This window comes from Dromiciops gliroides, chromosome 1 (genome assembly GCF_019393635.1).
Source record: "Dromiciops gliroides isolate mDroGli1 chromosome 1, mDroGli1.pri, whole genome shotgun sequence".
Classification (NCBI taxonomy): Eukaryota; Metazoa; Chordata; class Mammalia; order Microbiotheria; family Microbiotheriidae; genus Dromiciops; species Dromiciops gliroides.
This window is the reverse complement of record NC_057861.1, coordinates 467,026,541-467,045,858: the sequence shown is the minus strand read 5'-3', so window position 1 is coordinate 467,045,858 and position 19,318 is coordinate 467,026,541. Positions and strand designations below refer to the sequence as shown.

Here is a 19,318-nt window from a genome sequence, read left to right as displayed (position 1 = left end):
AATTTGGACGGAGTTACGGACACGAAGATGGAGCAGGGGCCAAACCACACACCACTCGCAGAAAAAGTAACACAGTCTTCATAAATGAAACGTATGCTAGTTTCCCCACCAATTTCAGTCGACGCAGCATCATTCCATCTCTCCTGGGCCAATCAGCGCACCTCATTCTTTTGCACCAGCCAATGAGAGCAAGGGCGTGGGGTTTTCCAGCACCGCCTCCTACTAGTCTCACCATGAGCAAGGCCAACCTCCAGAACTCGATGAAAGGAAGGGTGAAGGATAGCGCCGCCTCTCGTGTAGCGGCTTGGCCCCGTGCAATTGGCTGCTGCGCGCAGCGCCCAGCTCCAGAGATCGGGTGAGCGAGGGTCTCCCGGAAGTCCTCGCGCTGAAGGGGTCCTGGCCGGGCTGTTTTCCTACCAGGGTAAGCATGAGATAGTCTAAGACTTAGGACCTGCCCGGCTGCAGAGAGACCAGCTGGGTCTCAAAGCTCCCCGGTCTTCTTTTCCCTGTGGGAGGCTGTACGGTGATGGGTTGTGGAAGCGGACTCTGCATGAGAGGGCAGCATTGGCTGAAATCACCCCTGGGGGGGGGGGGGTCAGGGGGTCCTGAAATCCTGGGGAAGCGGGGAGAGCAATGGAATTGGTGGCTCGCCTCGTTCCCCAGGTGTCTGCACCGTATCTGTGCGAACACACATAGCGGTTCTGTGGCTGGATTCCATGGGCTCGGGGGAGCTAGCTGAAATCTCCAGGGGGTGTCACTTGGCTTTTATCGCTGGGATCCTTGGGGCGGCGGTGTCGGAGGGCATTGGCTGGCATCCTTTGGAAAGACCATCTTGGATTATGCCCATTAAACTTTGAACTTCAACGGGCCTGAAATAGCACAAAGTCTCCCAAGTTGTAGCTCAGACGGTCCTGCTCCCTGGCTTCAGCCTAATGGTATACAGTGTGTGTGGTCAGGGTCCTAGCAAAATTCTAAAGTAATTGGCTACATAGGTATGGCTTGGACTAAAATCCCGTGGAGTACTTTACAGGGTTGAAATTTAACTTCCTTTTTTAAGTTCATTGTTTGTCAGCCTTACTTTTAACTTTGTTTTTGTTTTTTGTATTTTTTTTGCGGGGCAGTGAGGGTTAAGTGACTTGCCCAGGATTACTTTTAACTTTGATGCTTAATTTAAAAGGTAAAGACAATCTAGCTCTCTTTCTTTCACTGCTTGGGAGCCCAGCTCTTGTCTTACCTACAACATTTGCAAAATGTGTGTAGGCTTATCTCTTTGGCTTGTTTACATATCATAGCCTATAAACAATAGGCATTTCCATTCACTTGTTTAATTTTTCTGCTACCGCATGAATGATTTGGCAGAACTCTTGAATAATTATGAATCTCAAATGAGATGTTATCTGTAAAGTGCTGTCACAGTGCCAGTCAAGTGGTAGGTGCCTAAGATTTGCTCCTTTCCTCTCTTCATCTAAGAGGTGTCCACAGTGTTCCAGGACATAATGCAATTAATACACTATTATTTGCAAAGGGCAACGGCCGGACGATCTCTCAGCTTTTAGGGAACTCTTCTTCCGTTGGCACTCTGCTATTTCCTACACGACCGAGGCAAACACTTTTAACCACCATAGTCTCCATGTTTTATATGCTTCTATTGCTATTAGAAGACCTTGAAAGAAATACTTTTAAATTAAGTTCCAGTCTGAATGCATTCATGAGTTTCTTTCCTTATAGGAAAAGTTTTAAAACTTCTAAACTTTGCCTCCACTCTTGGAGTGTACTGTATCAAATAGAAGTCACTAACCCTCCCAGGGCCTCAGCTTTCTCTTTTACACTATGGGGATATTAATATGTGGTACTGATTATCACAGTTATTTTGAGGAACAAATGAGATAATGCATGTAAAACATTTTGTAAACCTTAAAACCTTTATAAATGTGAGCAGTTTCTACATTACTATTGTTATATAATTGGCAGTGTTTCCAGGAGAACTTGTTTCCCAGAGTATACTGATGGGACTAAAAGGTTCATAGAAAATAAGAAAATGAATGTAATAAAAAAAGAATTTTTAAATGCTGGCAGCTCTTATTGTTGTTTATAGAATTTCATTTTAAAAGTAATAATAGCATTTTATATATTTTGTTTTGAATCTGTATTTTGCCATTTAAAAAAATCAATTGTTGCTGATGTCATTATGTCTGTAGATAGAAATAAAAATACCTGTCATCTCAGAGCAGTCAAGGATGGCACGAAGGTCACTTGGGTGACCAGATGGATGGTCAGCTCCTTTATGTCTCACTATCCATATCTTTCCCTATATCCTGTGGACAGAATGTACAGCTAGAAGCCTTCTGGTTCTTTTTGGGGGGGGGATGGGCAATGAGGTTAAGTGACTTGCCCAAGGTCACATGGCTAGTAAGTGTCAAGTGTCTGAGGCTGGATTTGAATTCAGGTTCTCCTGAATCCAGGTTCGGTGCTTTATCCACTGTGCCACCTAGCTGCCCCCTCTTCTGGTTCTTTTTTTTTATTTTATTTTTAGTGAGGCAATTGGTGTTAAGTGACTTGCCCAGGGTCACACAGCTAGTAAGTGTTAAGTGTCTGAGGTCAGATTTGAACTCAGGTACTCCTGACTCCAGGGCCGGTGCTCTATCCACTGTGCCACCTAGCTGCCCCCTGGTTCTTTTTAATATCATGAATACCATTTTAACATTTACGGCAGCTAGGTGGTGGTATAGTGGATAGAACACTGGGATTGGAGTCAGGAAGACCTGAGTTCAAATTTGACCTCAGGCACTTACTAGCTGTGTGACCCTGGGCAAGTCATTTAACCCTCAGTTTCCTCATTTGTAAAGTGAGCTGGAAAAGGAAATGACAAACCACTCTAGTATCTTTGCCAAGAAAACCTCAAATGGAGTCAGACATGACTGAAACAACTGAACAGTGACAAAATTGTAACATTTGCAGCATATATTTATTATATCTTGCTCTTAAGCCCACCTTTTCTAGTCATGTATCTTGGATGATACTACCCATATAAGGTATTGTCAATACTATATACATATACATATTATAAGGTATTTTCTATAATATATAAGTATACATATTACAGAGGTGGGTTGATAAACATTTAACATCTTACTGGGGGGAACACTTTTAATTTTAATCTGCATTATTAATTTTCTTCATCACTTTCTTAAGTCTAGACAATTAACAAAAAAATAAATTAAGCCCTGATTTGTAGTGTTTGCTGATTTCTGAGGTACTCCTCACACTGAAAGTTTAATAATCCATTTTTGCATGTTGATAAAAGTTGGTTCAGGTATAGTTCTGCATATATATATATATGCATATGTATATTATGCTTCATTTATCTAGCTTCTACTACATCCTTGTCTATGTATCTTTCTGAACTTCGTTCTGTTCTCTAACGTACATCCCCTTGTAACAAATAACCATAGTCAATCAAAACAAATCTCAGTGGCCATTTCAAAAAACCTGTCTCTATTTTAGTTCATCACTTCTCTTGTCAAGAGACTGGTAACTTTTTTCTTCATAGATCATTGCCTAGATCAGACTTTACTTGTATTTTTTTTCAGTGTTGTCATTGTGTAAATTTTTCTCTTGGTTCTGCTCACTTCATTCTATACCTATTCATACTTCCCAAGATTGTCTGGAATTGTTGTTTTTCATCATTTTTAATGGCACATGGATATGGCATTGCATTTATTTGTTTTCTGTATTTTTTTTTTTTTGGTAAGGCAATGGGGGTTAAATGACTTGCCCAGGGTCACACAGCTAGTGTCAACTGTCCGAGGCCAGATTTGAACTCAGGTCCTCCTGAATCCAGGGCTGGTGCTCTATCCACTGTGCCACCTAGCTGCCCCTCATTGCATTTATTTGTATGCCACATTTGTTCAACTATTCTCCAATTGATGACAGCCTTTTTTATTTCCAGTCCTTTCCCTTTTTCGTTTCCCTTTTCCTACCTTCAAGATCAGAAAGTTTGTTTTGCTTATAATATTCCCTTCCTAGTTATATTCTCTTCTTCTTAACCAGCTCCCAACTGATGTATTTCTACATTAAATTTTTTTTGCTTGTGTTTTTTGTTTTGTTCAGACAAATGAGGTTCAGTTCATACTTATTTCCCCCTTATATTGAATAGTATCACACAGATTATGCAAAATAGAAAATTTCACCCCTTCTTTTCAACATTTTATATGTGTGTGTATGTTATTTTTCTTTTTCTTTTTTTGGGGGGGGCTGGGCAGTAAGGGTTAAGTGACTTGCCCAGGGTCACACAGCTAGTAAGTGTAAAGTGTCTGAGGCCAGATTTTAACTCAAGCAGGTCCTCCTGAATCCAGGGCCAGTGCTTTATCCACTGTGCCACCTAGCTGCCCCCAACTGTAATTATTCCTAAAATATGTTGCCTTTGCCTATTTTCCAGGTGAATTGTTTTTTTTATATAAAGGTGCTTATATATTCCACTATTTGTTCAGTCTTTTATATTCCAATATTTCTTGCTGTCTCTGGTAGTCAGTTATTTCCACTTGGTTTATTCTGATTTTCAGGGATTGTTTTTACTTGGTTATTGTGAGAAAATAATTAATAATGAATTTCTTTGGTGGGGAGGGACCCAGGGATCAGTTTCTCAATGCTTTGTCCCCACAAGCTATCACCCTCACCCCACACCAGAAAGTCCAGTTCTTGGGAACTTCAGCAAATCTTATTTGGGACAAACCCAAGGGAACAAAAGAAATGGAGATAGACCCTTTTGTCTAGCTCAAGGAAGGACTGAAGTGATCAAACCACACCTAGATACTGGACTTTATCTTAAGCAACTTGAGGGTCTTTTCCTTGATGTCGTTTTAATGTGGACCACCTTCAAATCATGTTAACCAATGGAATTGAATGATGCTAACCAATTAACTTTGATCAATGTTAATGACCCACCTCTATCAAAAGAGGATTAAAAACCCTGGCAAGAGGCCAGGACCCTCTCTTGGCACGTGCTCTTGCCTCTTGGCCATCCTTCTTAGGACAGCATAGGTCTGGTAGGTCTTCCAAACTCTTAGGTCTCCTTGAGACCATGTGCTGTCTCTCTGGAGGACAGCATGGATCTTCTGGGGCTTTTCTCTTGCACGTGCTAACTGCTGTGCTGAAACGCTTTTCCTGCTTTTTCTACCATGCGGCCTGAGACCAAGAGAAGTTAGGGAGACTCGTGGTCAATTCTTTACTGGCATATAATATTAATAAATTAATACATGCAATGCCAAAACTGATAGCAATAGTAATTATTTCAAAAAACACAATATGGCTATCAGTTTTTGTTCTAAGCTGTTTCTTCTTTCATTTCATTCCTTTAGAGTTTTTATCTTATTTCATCTAGGTATTCACCTAGTCCATGTTAAAAATACATTTTCCCCTTTAAAGTCTGCTTATATTTGCGATGGCATTGTCTCCTAGGTTTCATTTTGGAGTGTCTCTAAATTTTTGTTTTGTTTTGTTTTTGTGGGGCAGTGGGGATTAAGTGACTTGCCCAAGGTCACACAGCTAGTGTCAAGTGTCTGAGGTCGGATTTGAACTCAGGTCCTCCTGAATCCAGGGCTGGTGCTTTATCTACTGCATCACCTAGCTGAACCCACCCCCCCACCCCCCTCTAAATTTTTTGTACTGATCATTATCTTTTTAAAAATTTTCTCCTCCAGTTTTACTTCCTGAATTAGGGGCTTTATTTCAAGACCAGATTCTGCCCCCTTCTTTGTTTTTAGGTGCAATTTTTGGCTGTATTTGTCATGATGTATGGCACCTGAATTTCCTATGTTTGCCTTGTTTCTTGAGGTTAACCTCCTGGATTTTTGAGACCCAAAGAGCTGGGCCTTCAGGGCTCTTTATGGAACTTGGAGCCCCTGGGCTGTCATGGCTGTACTAGTTATTGTTATTTTTGTTGGCTTCCAAATTCTCCACTTTATGCTTCCAGCCTTCTTTTGGCCTTCTGAGGTGGCTCATCCCTTTTCTCTCTTGTTTCTTGATCCAAAGAATTTATTTAAAGTTTTGAGTTTCAAATTCTCTCATTCCCTCTCTCCCTACCCTCCCCCATCCCCAAGGTTGTAAGCAATCAGTATAGGTTATACATGTGCAATTATGTAAAACATTACCATATTAATCATATCTGGACACAAAGAATTGACGACTATGTGTGCCTCTGACCCATCTCTAATATTTTTGGGAGGCTGTTGGCTTATTTGCTTGTGCTGGTAGATGCTTTGCAAGTGGCTCCCTTTCTCATTTCCTGTAGGTTTCTGGATAACTTTTTATGTAGTTTTGGAGTGAAATAATTTACTTTTAAAGTTTTTTATTGCCTTTCTTAATTTATTATTTTGTCTGATGTGATTTCCCGTTTTCCTGGAGTTGGATTGGGGGTGGGGGTGGGGAGGAAGGGGGGAGTCCCTGAAGGTTATCTACCTGCATATATTCAGATAACCATCTTGGTCAAAAATTTACTGGGTCACCTGGAGTTGGGATTGTTTTTCTTTTGGGATTATGATGCCTATGCTCCACATGGAGCTGACTACATGGAGAATGTTGGCAGAAATATTAAGGCAATAAGGACATCTGGATCATTAAAAGGACTTTGTTTTTCCAGATGTGATCAAGCCCAGTTTCTTCCTGTTCAGTTCTGGGGCTAAATAACTGTCCATTTGTATGTTACTTCCCTAGGATATTCATTTAGATAAGTGGCCTTTCTAGCTCTATTCAATGATATGGGCAATAGAAATTCCCATGAAAAATGTTTTCCAAGGCATCAGTTTTTAAATAGAGGTGTCTTTATGTATTATGAAACTATTTCTTTAAGTGACTTTCTACAACTAATTCTTTTCCATAGATTCTGATTTGATATGAAAAACAAGGTTGTAGTTTAACCTTTCTTCCTGTAGTTATTTTTAATCCCTGATACAATTGTTTCAGTAGTTATTCTGATGTGTTGAAAAATACCTAAATTTCATGACTAACATTAAATCTTGGTTTTCAACACAGGAAAAAGAAATGGAAACCTTGACTGATGCTACTTTCCTTGCAACTAAAATTAAAAACACACTGTGCCAGTACCACAGTATTGAAGATGATAAGTGGAGAATTGCTAAGAAAACGGTAAATTTTTTATACTTGCTATCTATAATGATTTTAAAGTTTCCTCTTTAATAGAAATTTGTGGTGTCCCAGAGGTCTTAATGCTCCACAATCTTTTAATTTTAAGCTACTAAAGTTTAAAACTGCACCAAGACTTTTGGTACATGTCGTATTGTAAAGTGTGACCATTGATATATTGTGGTTCACTCAGGTTAGATTGTTGGTCAGCAGGCCTAGATTTTCACAAAAGAATGTTCACTGCATTAACATTTTAGAACCCCTTTACTATGCTGAAGGATAACAGCTCTCTTGTGATTTATTTCGCGGTATAAGGTTTTGGTCTTTTCCCCCCATAAATAGTCTCTTTCAAGAAAATAGAAAATAATGAAGACAGTTTCTTCAACAAGTGCTATTAAACTAATCTAATTTTTTGTTTCTGATTCACTCAGTAGATTATGTTTGTGTATGTATACATGTAGGATAAGGTCTAAGGGAAGAAGCAATAAATAAACTATAGTACTTGAGTACATTTTGCTTTTGTGGTTGACATTCATTTATTCAGCAAATATATATTGAACAATTACTGTGGCCAAGGCACTGCATTTGATCTTTTTTCTCTTTGGAAAGATAATACCTGTCTTAGAAGCTAATTATACATCAGGCTTTTTATTTTACGGCACGTCATTACCAATGTGGAAATTATGCACTAGAGACAATAATTTGAGTGGATGTAAAAGCAATCTGAGAAAATTCTATTCATAGTAGTTTAATTTCAGTATGAGGGGGAGTACTTTTATTATTAATCTTATGTTAGTTAATATTCTCATTTGTTAAGTAAGTGTTGAACTGAGGAATAATCTTATTGAATTCTTAACATAATGACTGTATCATAATGGTTACATCTTGAGATGAAGAAGTTGAATTTTTAGGACTCAATAGGGACTAGAGCCAAGATGATGAGGTAGAGGGAAAGAGAATTAATAGGGGGTAGCTTGGTGGACCAGTGGATAAGGCACTGGCCCTGGATTCAGGAAGACTTGAGTTCAAATTAGGCCTCAGATACTTGATGCTTACTAGCTGTGTGACCCTGGGCAAGTCACTGAACCCTCATTGTTCGGCCCCTCCCCCACCCCACCCCTGGGTGGAAAAAAAAAGAGGATTAATAGTTTGGTAAAACTTTTTTTTTTTTGGTGAGGTAGTTGGGGTTAAGTGACTTGCCCAGGGTCACACAGCTAGTAAGTGTGTCAAGTGTCTGAGGCTGGATTTGAACCCAGGTCCTCCTGACTCCAGGGCCAATGCTGTATCCACTGTGCCACCTAGCTGCCCTGGTAAAACTCCTTAAAAAGTAGAATTGTAGAATTGTCTCTCTGGTGATGAGAATAATTCCCTAAAAAGCAGAATTAGCAAAATGGGGGAAAAGTACAAAAGTTCACTGAAGAAAATAATTCCTTAAAAATCAGAATTGGGTAAGTGGATTATACGACAGTAACAACTATGATGAAATAAAGAGAAGCATGGAAACATAAAGAGCCAAGAAAACAATATACACAATGACTACAATTTGAATGGAAAGAACCAAGAACCACAAGAAAACCTTAAAGTGAATATTGCAAAATTACAATGACCCCAAGAGAAATGAAAAGACCCTTCTTCCCAGTACTTTGGAGGTAGGAGATCCACAGGTGTGGAACATTGATAATAGTTTCAGGTGTTTGTTTTTTTTAATGTATTGATTAATTTTGCTGATTGTTTTTTCCCATTCTTTCTCTTTGGAGAAAAAAAGTCTTTGTTACAAAAGATGGTTCTGGGATGGGGAAGAGAAAGATACATTGGGGAAAATCAAGGCAATGTAAAAACTAGATTAGATCAATAATTTAAAAAAAAAATGAAACTTCATCTGAAATGGTTTATAGTTTAAGAATATAGTTTCAGAATAATATAGTTTAAATGGGTGAATATAATACAATTAAAATGTATAATGAAGATTAGTCACTTTCAGGTGAACATGTCATCAATGTAAAATGAGTGACTTGCACTAACTTGTATAAAGTATAACATTAAGTAGAATAATGGTGCCATTATACTTCACATTGCCTGGTTTCTTCTAATGGTATCATATTACTTTATTGGAATGCTATAAATTAGGTAATATTTGAAGAACTTTAATCAGGGAGAAAATAATTTCTTTTTTTTTGCTGGGCAGTAAGGGTTAAGTGACTTGCCCAGGGTCACACAGCTAGTTAATGTCAAGTGTTTGAGGTCGGATTTGAACTCAGGTCCTCCTGAATCCAGGACCAGTGCTTTATCCACTATGCCACCTAGCTGCCCCAGGGATAAAACCATTTCAAATTCAACTCATTTGATAAAGCACAGTACACACATTTTCTACATTTCTCATTGGGAGTTTCTTTATATTTTAAAGCAGACAGTGCTATGAAGAGATAGAAAATATTAAGTGACTGATTCCAGTAGCTCAAATGATGTTTGTATTATTACAACGCTCTGTTTTGATTTTTTTTTTTTCCAGAAAGATGTAACAGTTTGGCGGAAGCCATCAGATGAATTCAGTGGATATCTGTAAGTTTATATTCTAAAGTTAATTCTTAATCCTCTTTAAAGCTTCACATACGTAGATGGTCACTGACTTTATATTGGACAAGAAGTGTTAGTCTTTTGGTTTAGGGTTATTTTTAAGAATTAAAATGTTCGTATTATTGAATGAGGCTGCTATAACAGAATCTGCACACTTAAGGTCTCTCCTGCTATCCCAAACAACTTAGAATAAACCCTGAAACTCTGGAATATAATGTCCAAGGCAGAATAGAATCACCAGATGTATGAGATGAACAGTGTCCATGACAAGGTCAGAGGGAGCTAGAATTGGATGAATTGTTGAAAGCAAAATACTTCTGTAATGAGATGAAGTGGGAAAGTTAATCTTCATCCTCTGAGAAAACTAGGAAACAATGAATGACATATTCGAAGCAAGAGAGGTGGTAGGACTCCTTGATTTCCTTCCTGATAGCTTTCCCTGCTCCTTTTCCCTATGAAGAATGGTGTTAAGTTTATATTTCACTAATGCTCATCCATAAAGAATCAAATTAGGACCATTTATTTCAGAAAATGAAATTCCCTCCAGAGAGTGGCTCAATTCATGGTCTTTGCAATATTGGAAATCGGTGACCTTGGCAGTTTTGGATACCTTTAATTCACAGACTTTGTTGATATTGCATGAAGATTACTTAGTGACTTTTCCTTATGTCTTCTTATGTCTGCTGGCTTCTCAGCCTCTTTCTTAGATGTAGATGTCTGCCAAGATTCTACCTTAAGCTCTCCTGTTTTTCCTTTTTTTTCTTCCATTGGCAATTTTCTCTACTCTCTGTCATACCCTCAACCACTCCCAAATGTAGGGTTCCTATAAGGGAGAAACTTGACAGCAGTTATCTAAAAGTGAAATGCACTGCCTTGAGGAGATAATGAGTTCTCCCTCACTAGAGATACTCATGCAAAGGATGGATGACAAATTACCCACTATATCGTAGAGGAGATTCAGATTCAACATGCACTGGATGGCTTCTGAGGTCTCTTTCAACACTGAAATTCTGTGGTTCTGAGGTACATTTTTGGTGAATTTACTTGAAGCAACCTTAGAAATATTTAGTTAAATCCCTCATCTGACAAGTCCCAGAAAGATTAAGTGACTTAGAGTCATAACGAAAAAGCCAGCACTATAATAGGCTGTAACAGAATGTCATATTTAGCTCCCCTGCTTAGAAACCTGTTCCTTATTGCCAGTTATTCAAAGTTCTCCCCCTGCTTGCTTTTGCCAGCCTTTTCAGGATTGTTTTACCTTCTTCTTCACATACTTCACTCTACCCAACTAGTTATTCCCTTAACTATCTCAGTGCATTTTTACAAGCTGTTCCCATTATCTGGAGTGCATTTTCTTTTTTTTCCTGCCTCTTGTAAGAATATGTACCTTCTTGTTAGGATTAGTTCAGGTACCACCTTAACTGTTAAACTTTCTGTCATCAATCCCCTCAGTCAGTGCTTTCATCCTCCTTAAAGGATTTTATATTTCCATATCTGTATCCAAGCAGAATGTAAGCTCCTTAAGAGCAAAGACTTGGGGGCAGCTGGGTGGTGCAGTAGATAGAGCACTGGCCCTGGATTCAGGAGGACCTGAGTTCAAATCTGGCCACAGACACTTGACACTAACTGTGTGACCCTGGGCAAGTCACTTAAACCCCAATTGCCTCACCAAAAAAAAAAAAAAATAAAGAGCAAAAAAACTTGTCATTCAGAGCACAGTGTCCTTCTCTCATATGCGTGTGTGTATGCATTTATACATACACATATGCATATAAATACAGATGGGTATACAAATGTATATATGGAGAAATACAGATATATTTCTTGAACTAAATGAAATTTAAACCAGATCTTTTGACTTCATATACAGTCTACATTCCTACACTGTACTGCTTCATTAAGAGCACTCGTTACTACTTCCCTTGATGTTTAATTATGTATTGCCTTATGATATCTCTTCTGGTTTTGTACTTGCTGTTACTTAACTTTTGTTGGCATTCCCTGTGACATCCCTTATTTCCCATGTTTGATTTAATTTTCTTAGGGAAAGGATGATGTCTTATTTCACTGAACCTCCCTCTCCCACTAATATTCGGCACTTTTTATATAGTAGGCTCTTAATAATTTGTTGATTTCAAATTGCTTAATTTGTAGGGGTTTTGTTTTACATCCTTTTTCAACTGTCTACAGACCCCAAAACAGAGGATGGTAATGATATCCTTACCCCAGAGTTTGTTGAAAATCTAAACGGAAATAGCATGTTTAGTACCAGTAGGATATTACTGGATAAATGTGTAGTAACAGCATATGTGTATCATAACCCAGAATGGTAGCAGTATGTAAGTTTTTATGCACTTTGGGATGTAAAGAGATTTCATGATATTTATGTGGACATAATATAATTCAGACAACTGTATGCTGGTAAGGAAATGAAGGATGTGTGTAGAATAAAATAGTTAAGAAGTGATATTTTCCTGCTCTATATCCTGTTCTTAAACCTCTCCTTCAAATTTCCTTTATTCATTCAGAGTCAATTCTGCTTTATGAAAGGTAACAGATGTTTCTCTAATAACATTTTATATCTATTTCTTTAGCTACAAAGCTCAAGGTGTTATGGAGGATGTCACTAATAACGTTATAGATTACATACGTCCAGGGCCTCGTCGCCTAGATTGGGACAGTTTAATGACTTCCATGGATATTGTTGAGCAGTTTGAAGAGGTAAATCATTTCTCTAAGAAGGCACTGAATAGTTTTTTTTTTTGTTGTTCCAAGAATTGTAAGTGGCATCAGTAAAGTCTGATAGAATCTTGTGCAATCTCTTGAAGAAACCAAAGTCACTGAAGTGAATTTGTGAATGATTGAGTTTACTTACCCTGGTAGCAAAACCCTTATGACTGGGGACAACAGTACCCCTTCTGCTGTAAGGAACAGAGTAGAGTCATAGGACCTGAATTCCACCTCTGTGATGTTAAGAAAGTCACTTCCCTACTCTGGGCCTAAGTTTTCTTCATTAAAAAAAAAGAAGACGGGGCGGCTAGGTGGCGCAGTGGATAAAGCACTGGCCCTGGATTCAGGAGTACCTGAGTTCAAATCCGGCCTCAGACGCTTGACACTTACTAGCTGTGTGACCCTGCGCAAGTCACTTAACCCCCATTGCCCTGCCAAAAAAAAAGAAGAAGAAAAGGAAGAAGGGAGGGAGGATGGAAGGAAGGAAGGAAGGAAGGAAGGAAGGAAGGAAGGAAGGAAGGAAGGAAGGAAGGAAGGAAGGAAGGAAAGAGGTGGAAAAAGAGAATGGCTTTCAAGGTCCCTTCAACTTCTAGATCTAAGATTCTCCTTCATTTGTAACATGAATGTTCTAAAAATAGCCTTCCTCTACAGGGTCCTGGAAATCAAAGGCAAAAAAAGCATCTTAACCAATAAAGAACTAGATGATCACATTTTGCAACGGTGTAACTCCTTATCATGCTTGGTATTTTAGTGCAGAGTATTGAGCAGGTGGTTTTAGCCTAAATAGCCTCCATCATCAGCTGACATGTCTAGTTCATTTCTGTGGAATCCATGGAGCTAGGGACAAGTTGGCTACTATAATGAACCACAGAGCAGATCAATTAGGATCTTTTTGAGAAGCACTTTGTTAGTTACACTTGCAAAGTGTTGCCTATGTAATATTTTTCTAAAAAGGTTGATTTGTGAACTTCAACCTGTGAATAGTCTTCCTGCAATAGCCAATCATTTTACCTCCTTTCTTATCTTGTAGAATTGCTGTGTGATGCGTTACACAACTGCTGGGCAGCTATGGAACCTCATTGCGCCAAGAGAGTTTATTGATTTCTCCTATACAACACAGTATGAAGAAGGGCTTTTGTCATGCGGTAATAATCTTAGACCTATATTTCTTTTATGTCGTTTTGGATTAAAATTTAGTTCTTTATTAAAAGAATATTCTTATCTGTGCTCTACATATTTTTATCTGTTTGAATTATTGACATAATTGATACTAAACTTTAGCAAATAAGATAACATGAATAGTTGTTGAACTTCAGTCACTAATGAGGTGGCTTTTTTGCAGATTTGGATTTCATAACTTTTAAAGAAAGAAGAGTTCCCTTCACTTAGTCTTAGAAAACTACTATGTTCTGGGTCATAATAGGAAAATTTGTGATAGTATGTATAATAATCTAGTTCTTTTCTGTGGTTCCAAGCAGTACTTTTCCTTTTAATCTTAGAAAACTGTTCCAAGTGAAATTCTTTGCTTCCTAGAGGGTTTCTCCTGCAGATAAAATAATAGCTGTTATGTTTACAGAAGTTGGTATTTGCAGGTAAGCATCAACTAAGTATCTTAGCCAGCATAGCTTTTGTTTTTTTAGGAGTATGTTGACAGTCAGTCAAGGATTGGCTCAAAGGTCATAGATTCCCGGGAGTTAACAGGCAATTTCTTTTGCATTTTGCCACTTATGTTTCAACTATTGACCTTCCTGGCTTCAAGTCCCAGCTCAAATCCCATCTTTTATTAAAGCCTTCCCCAACCCTTCTTAATTCTAGTGCCTTCCCTTTGTTTCCTATTTATTCAGTACATAGCTTGCTTTATATATATGTTTATAGGTTGTTTCCACCATTAGATTATAAGCTCTGTGAAGACAGGGACTGTCTTTTGCCTCTTTTTTTAACCCAGTACTTAGCACAGTGCTTGGAATATAGTAGGTGCTTAATAAATGTTTATTGGTTAATATAAAGCACTAAAACTTGGCGATTAATTTTCCCGATATGAAAAAATGGGAACAAAACTTAGGAAATCTTCATATCTTTTGATGAATATAGTGAATAGGTACAAATTAATTGTTCTTAATAATGTTATTTTTAAATTGTTTTATAGGTATAAGTGTCCACTATGAAGAAATGAGACCAGATTTTGTCCGAGGATATAATCATCCTTGTGGTTGGTTTTGTGTCCCACTTAAAGATAATCTTGATCAAAGTCTTTTGACAGGCTACATTCAGACAGATCTTCGAGGGATGCTTCCTCAGTCTGCAGTAGATACAGCCATGGCTAGCACCCTGGTAAACTTTTTTGGTGACCTCAGAAAAGCCCTGAAGACCTAATTGGATGTAGACTGAAATACCATGAACTCACCATCATCCATTTATCTTTCCTATATTATGTTGTAAAAATCTCAGGCTAGGTTAGAACATTTTTCTTCCGGAGTGTGATGCTTTCTTTTATTCCTAATGCCTATAGAAGGCATTTCAATATGGTTGTAGTAGAGTTGGAGCTACTATACTGCTTAGATACACAAAAACTGAATTTCATCTTCTTAAGAGCTGACTAGTATCTTAATGTGAATATATGCTAGTTGGCTTCTTAGGAATTATCAGAAGCACAAACTTCATGTTAGGATCTTTCAAAAAACTAAAGTTTTTTTTAATATATATACTGCTTGTATACAAAATAATTTGTTGTAGAGTCCTATGTTTATTCAAGATAATTTTCTGATCTTATTGTTAAATTCATGTTGTCAAAGTTCTTCCTATAATCTGTTGTTTTGAGATTGATTTAGATTTAGTTGAATGAGAAGAAACAATGTTTATCTTTATATTTCTTTAATTTAAAAAATGTTCTTTCAGAAGAATTCTGAAAAAATAATTAATGTTAACTAATGTGGTAGTTAAATATTGAAATGAAGAAATGTAAGGGTTTCCCACAACCCACAGTTGATTCAATTTCACTTATTAGAATTCAATAGTATTTCTATGTCATAGCCAGCCATCATTCTTTTTAAGTACCTAAGGTACACTGACTTGAAACCTCTTCAAAAATACTTAAGGGTGTTTGTAGGTGGAATTGGGCTCTGGCAAAAACTGTAACAAAATATCTGCTTCAGATGTTTGTGTAGCAGTAGCTTTTACAGCAATAGTCCATGCCAGTGTAGAACATTGGTAATGTGGGACAAAGTTGTTACTTGAGAATTGCCTATGAAGAAAGGCAAATCAGAGACATGCACTCTGTTTTATTTTTGGAAATAAAACACACAGCTTCTTATGGAGCATTATAATTGAATAGGAACAATGCAATTATAGCATAACTTAAGCCATAGCAAGAACAAATTCATGCCTGGTGGTTATCTGCACAGCTGTGGAAACTCATGACTTGAATGACCCAAGTAGGGAAATGTTCCAATTCTACAGATGTGGTCAATTAAGGGCTCATTCTAGGTGATTTACTATTGCACTTATGTCTTGACTTAGAAACTATGAGAAGGGGGTGATATATATGTATGTATGTATGTATGTATAAAATATAACACATTTAAAAATGTAGCCTAGCTCTTCCTGCTTATGATGGTGGATTGAAAGGATGTTTAATTCTTGAAAACATTTTGGTTCATACACAACCCAGTGATTCGAGCCATGAAAGTATCAAGTAATTAATGCACTAGACTCCTTTTGTGCATTTTTCCCCTGCTTATAAGAAAAGAACAAGCTATAGCTGCTATTAAGTGCATCTGCAAAATAGCTGTTAGTAGTTAATTGCAAGTCTAAAAGCAAAGGAAAAATGTATTAGCATTGTATTGTCAGATTCTTCTGTTCTCTTCCTTGCTTCTCCTCCCTTCACACTATGATTCAAGAATTGATGACTTCTAGCCTTTCAAGGAAAAATAATTTTCAATGATTTTCATTGATTAGCATAACATAAAAGTCTACTATTGCCTGAATAGATTGATCTACTAATTTCTAAATGCCAATATCTGTTCTGCTCTCATTAATTCATATTTCTGGGATCCAGAGTGATGAATTATTATCTCTCCAGCTATTTAATTACTGCTTCATCCTAGGCTAATGCTGTTGCCCCCGTGTAAAAATCATCATAGAAATACTGAATCGTTGGTAGGTTGAAAAAGAGTGTTTGCATTCCTTAAAAGTTCAATTTGGCTTTAGGATTGCATGTTAGTTCATCTGGGAAGTCTGCTTAAATTTGACTGTCAAGATAAACCAAAGATGGCATAAATAACTATCATTGGACCATGGATTGTAATACTGAAGAAAACAAGCCAAAGATATGTTGCTTAGAGAAAATGAATACTTTATTTAAAGTCAGCAATTTTATGGTGATAATGTATTGAACTGTCAGACTTTGGTGACATAGTTGCTATTTCAAAAATTTATTTAAAATATTTAAAATTGTGACTGATTTAGATGTAAGATTGTGACTAATTTGGTATAATATTGGAAATGAAGAAGCAAATATTTTGAAATTCGTTTTTTTCTATAGAACTATTCCAATCTTAGGCCTTGTTAATGTTAGTTAAATGGGACTTTGGAATTCTAGGAAGTGGGTTATTAAACTGTTATCAATAAAAAGGAAAATATTTTTTATGAGAAAATGTCTTCCCTTGGGGAATGATTAGATTTTGATACTGATAATTAAATAAAATATAATATACATATAAGCTATTTTTAATATATGTATGTAAACATATGCATATATTATACACATATGTGCGTATATTATTCATACCTATATGTACACACACACACACACACACACACACACACACACACACACACACACACACCCCTCTATTGAGATATGCAGTTTCCTGCTATTTGTCAGCAGTTTATGTCTCAGAAACACATCTTAAGGAAATTATGGGTTCAGTGCTGTTGATAGTACATGGCACCCTGTGACTGATTTTTGTAAAATGTTTTGTGCAGGGCACAATTATTTAATATAGGTGACATTATGTTGACATTTTTCAGTTGCTTAACCCTTGAAAATTGATGCAGTGCTGGGGTAAATAACATTTTCAATATTCAATGTTATGCTGGCAGGTCATACTTTTTCATAACAGAAATTGTGTGCCATTAAGGTTGGATAACTATTAACATAATTGGCCATATCAATAAGAAAACCAGTAGAAATCATGATATACCTCAATAGAAGCAGAGAAAGCTTTTAACAAAATACAATGCTTATTTCTATTAAAGACATTAGAAAGCATAGGAATAAATGGAGTTTTCCTTTAAATTAGGAATAATATCCATCTAATACCATCAGCAAGCATTATTTGTAATGGGAATATGCTGGGAGCTTTCCCAATAAGATCAGGAGTGAAGCAAGTATACCCATTATCACCATTATTATTCAGTATTGAACTGGAAATGCTTGCTATAGCAGTAAGAGAAGAAAAAGAAATTGAAGGAATTAGAATAGGCAAATAAATGAGGAAAAAAACTATCACTGCAGATGATATGATGTAAAGAATACTAGAGAATCAGCCAAAAAAGTAGTTGAAATTAACAACTTTAGCAAAGTTGCCAGATATAAAATAACCTACATAAATCATCAGCATTTCTATATATTAGCAACAAAGTCCAGCAGCAAGGTATAGAAAGAGAAATACCATTTAAAATAGCTATAGAAAATATAAAATACTTGGGAATCTACCTGTCAATGTATACCTAGTAACTATATGAACAAAACACTTTTCATGCAAACAAAGCCAGATCTAAACAGTTGGAAAAATATTGTTCATGGGTAGGCTGAGCCAATAAAAATGATAAGTATCTAAATTAATCTTACTTATTCAGTGCCATACCAATCAAATTATTAAAAATGTGAATAATTACTATGTAATAATAAGGTAGCCTAGCTGTACCAGGTCTCAGATTGTATAAATAAAGTAGTAATCTCCAAAACAATATGGTACTGGTTAAGAAAAAGAATGGTGGATCAGTGGAATAGATTAGGTATACAATATGTAGTAATACATGACAATGGCAATCTCATCACTCTTGATAAAACTGAACACCCAAGCTTTTGGGACAAAAACTTGTTATTTAGCCAAAACTGCTGGGAAAACTAGAAAATAACATGGCAGATACTAGGTATAGACCAACGTCTCACACCATATACCAAAATAAAGTCAAAATGGGTACATGATTTAAACAAGCGGTGATAGTATAAACAAATTAGGAGAGCATGGAATAGTTTACTTATCAGATATATGTATAAGGGAAGAATATAGGACCAAACAAGATATAGAGAGCATTACAAAATGTAAAATGCATAATTTTGATTATATAAAATTATAAAGTTTTTTCACAAACAAAATGCAACCAAAATTAGAAGGAAAACAACTGAGGAGGTTTCTATAGCAAGTATCTCTGATAAAGGCCTTATTTTTCAAATGTAGAGAACTGAGTCAAATTTATAAGAATATGTCATTCCCCAATTGATAAATGGTCAAAGGGTATGAATAGCAGTTTTCAAATGAAATTAAAGCTATAGTCAAATGAAAAAAATGCTCCAAGTCACTATTGATTAGAGAAATGCAAATTAAAACAACCCTGAGGTACCACTTCACATCCATCGTTTTGGCTAATATGACAGAAAAGAACAATTATAAATGTTGGTGAGGATGTGGTAAAACTTAGACACCAGTGCATTGTTGATGGAGTTGAGTTGTAAGGTGATCCAACTGCTCTGGCTATAAAACCAGGTATACCTTTTGATCCAGCAATACCACTACTAGGTCTATATCCCAAAGAAATTAAAAAAGGGGGACAAGGGAGGAAATGTATTTATACAAAAGTATGTATAGCA

The 19,318-nt window shown here is 36.8% G+C and overlaps 1 protein-coding gene across 1 annotated transcript; it reads left to right on the top strand.

Annotated features, from left to right (window-relative positions):
• The first annotated feature begins 235 nt into the window (after window positions 1–235).
• On the top strand, window positions 236–17,244 carry STARD4 (StAR related lipid transfer domain containing 4). Its single transcript, XM_043976664.1, has 6 exons — window positions 236–421; window positions 7,030–7,143; window positions 9,650–9,699; window positions 12,309–12,435; window positions 13,475–13,589; window positions 14,591–17,244. Exons 2-6 carry the CDS (start codon window positions 7,039–7,041, stop codon window positions 14,815–14,817), a joined length of 624 nt encoding a protein of 207 aa, XP_043832599.1. The 5' UTR covers window positions 236–421; window positions 7,030–7,038; the 3' UTR covers window positions 14,818–17,244.
• Window positions 17,245–19,318: the final 2,074 nt, after the last annotated feature.

Bases quoted from the DNA above. Each gene is read 5' to 3' on its own strand.
- STARD4 (XM_043976664.1), top strand. From the start codon at position 7,039: ATGGAAACCTTGACTGATGCTACTTTCCTTGCAACTAAAATTAAAAAC. The intron at 12,436-13,474 runs GTAAATCATTTC...CTTATCTTGTAG, and splicing joins TTGTTGAGCAGTTTGAAGAG to AATTGCTGTGTGATGCGTTA. The intron at 13,590-14,590 runs GTAATAATCTTA...ATTGTTTTATAG, and splicing joins AGAAGGGCTTTTGTCATGCG to GTATAAGTGTCCACTATGAA.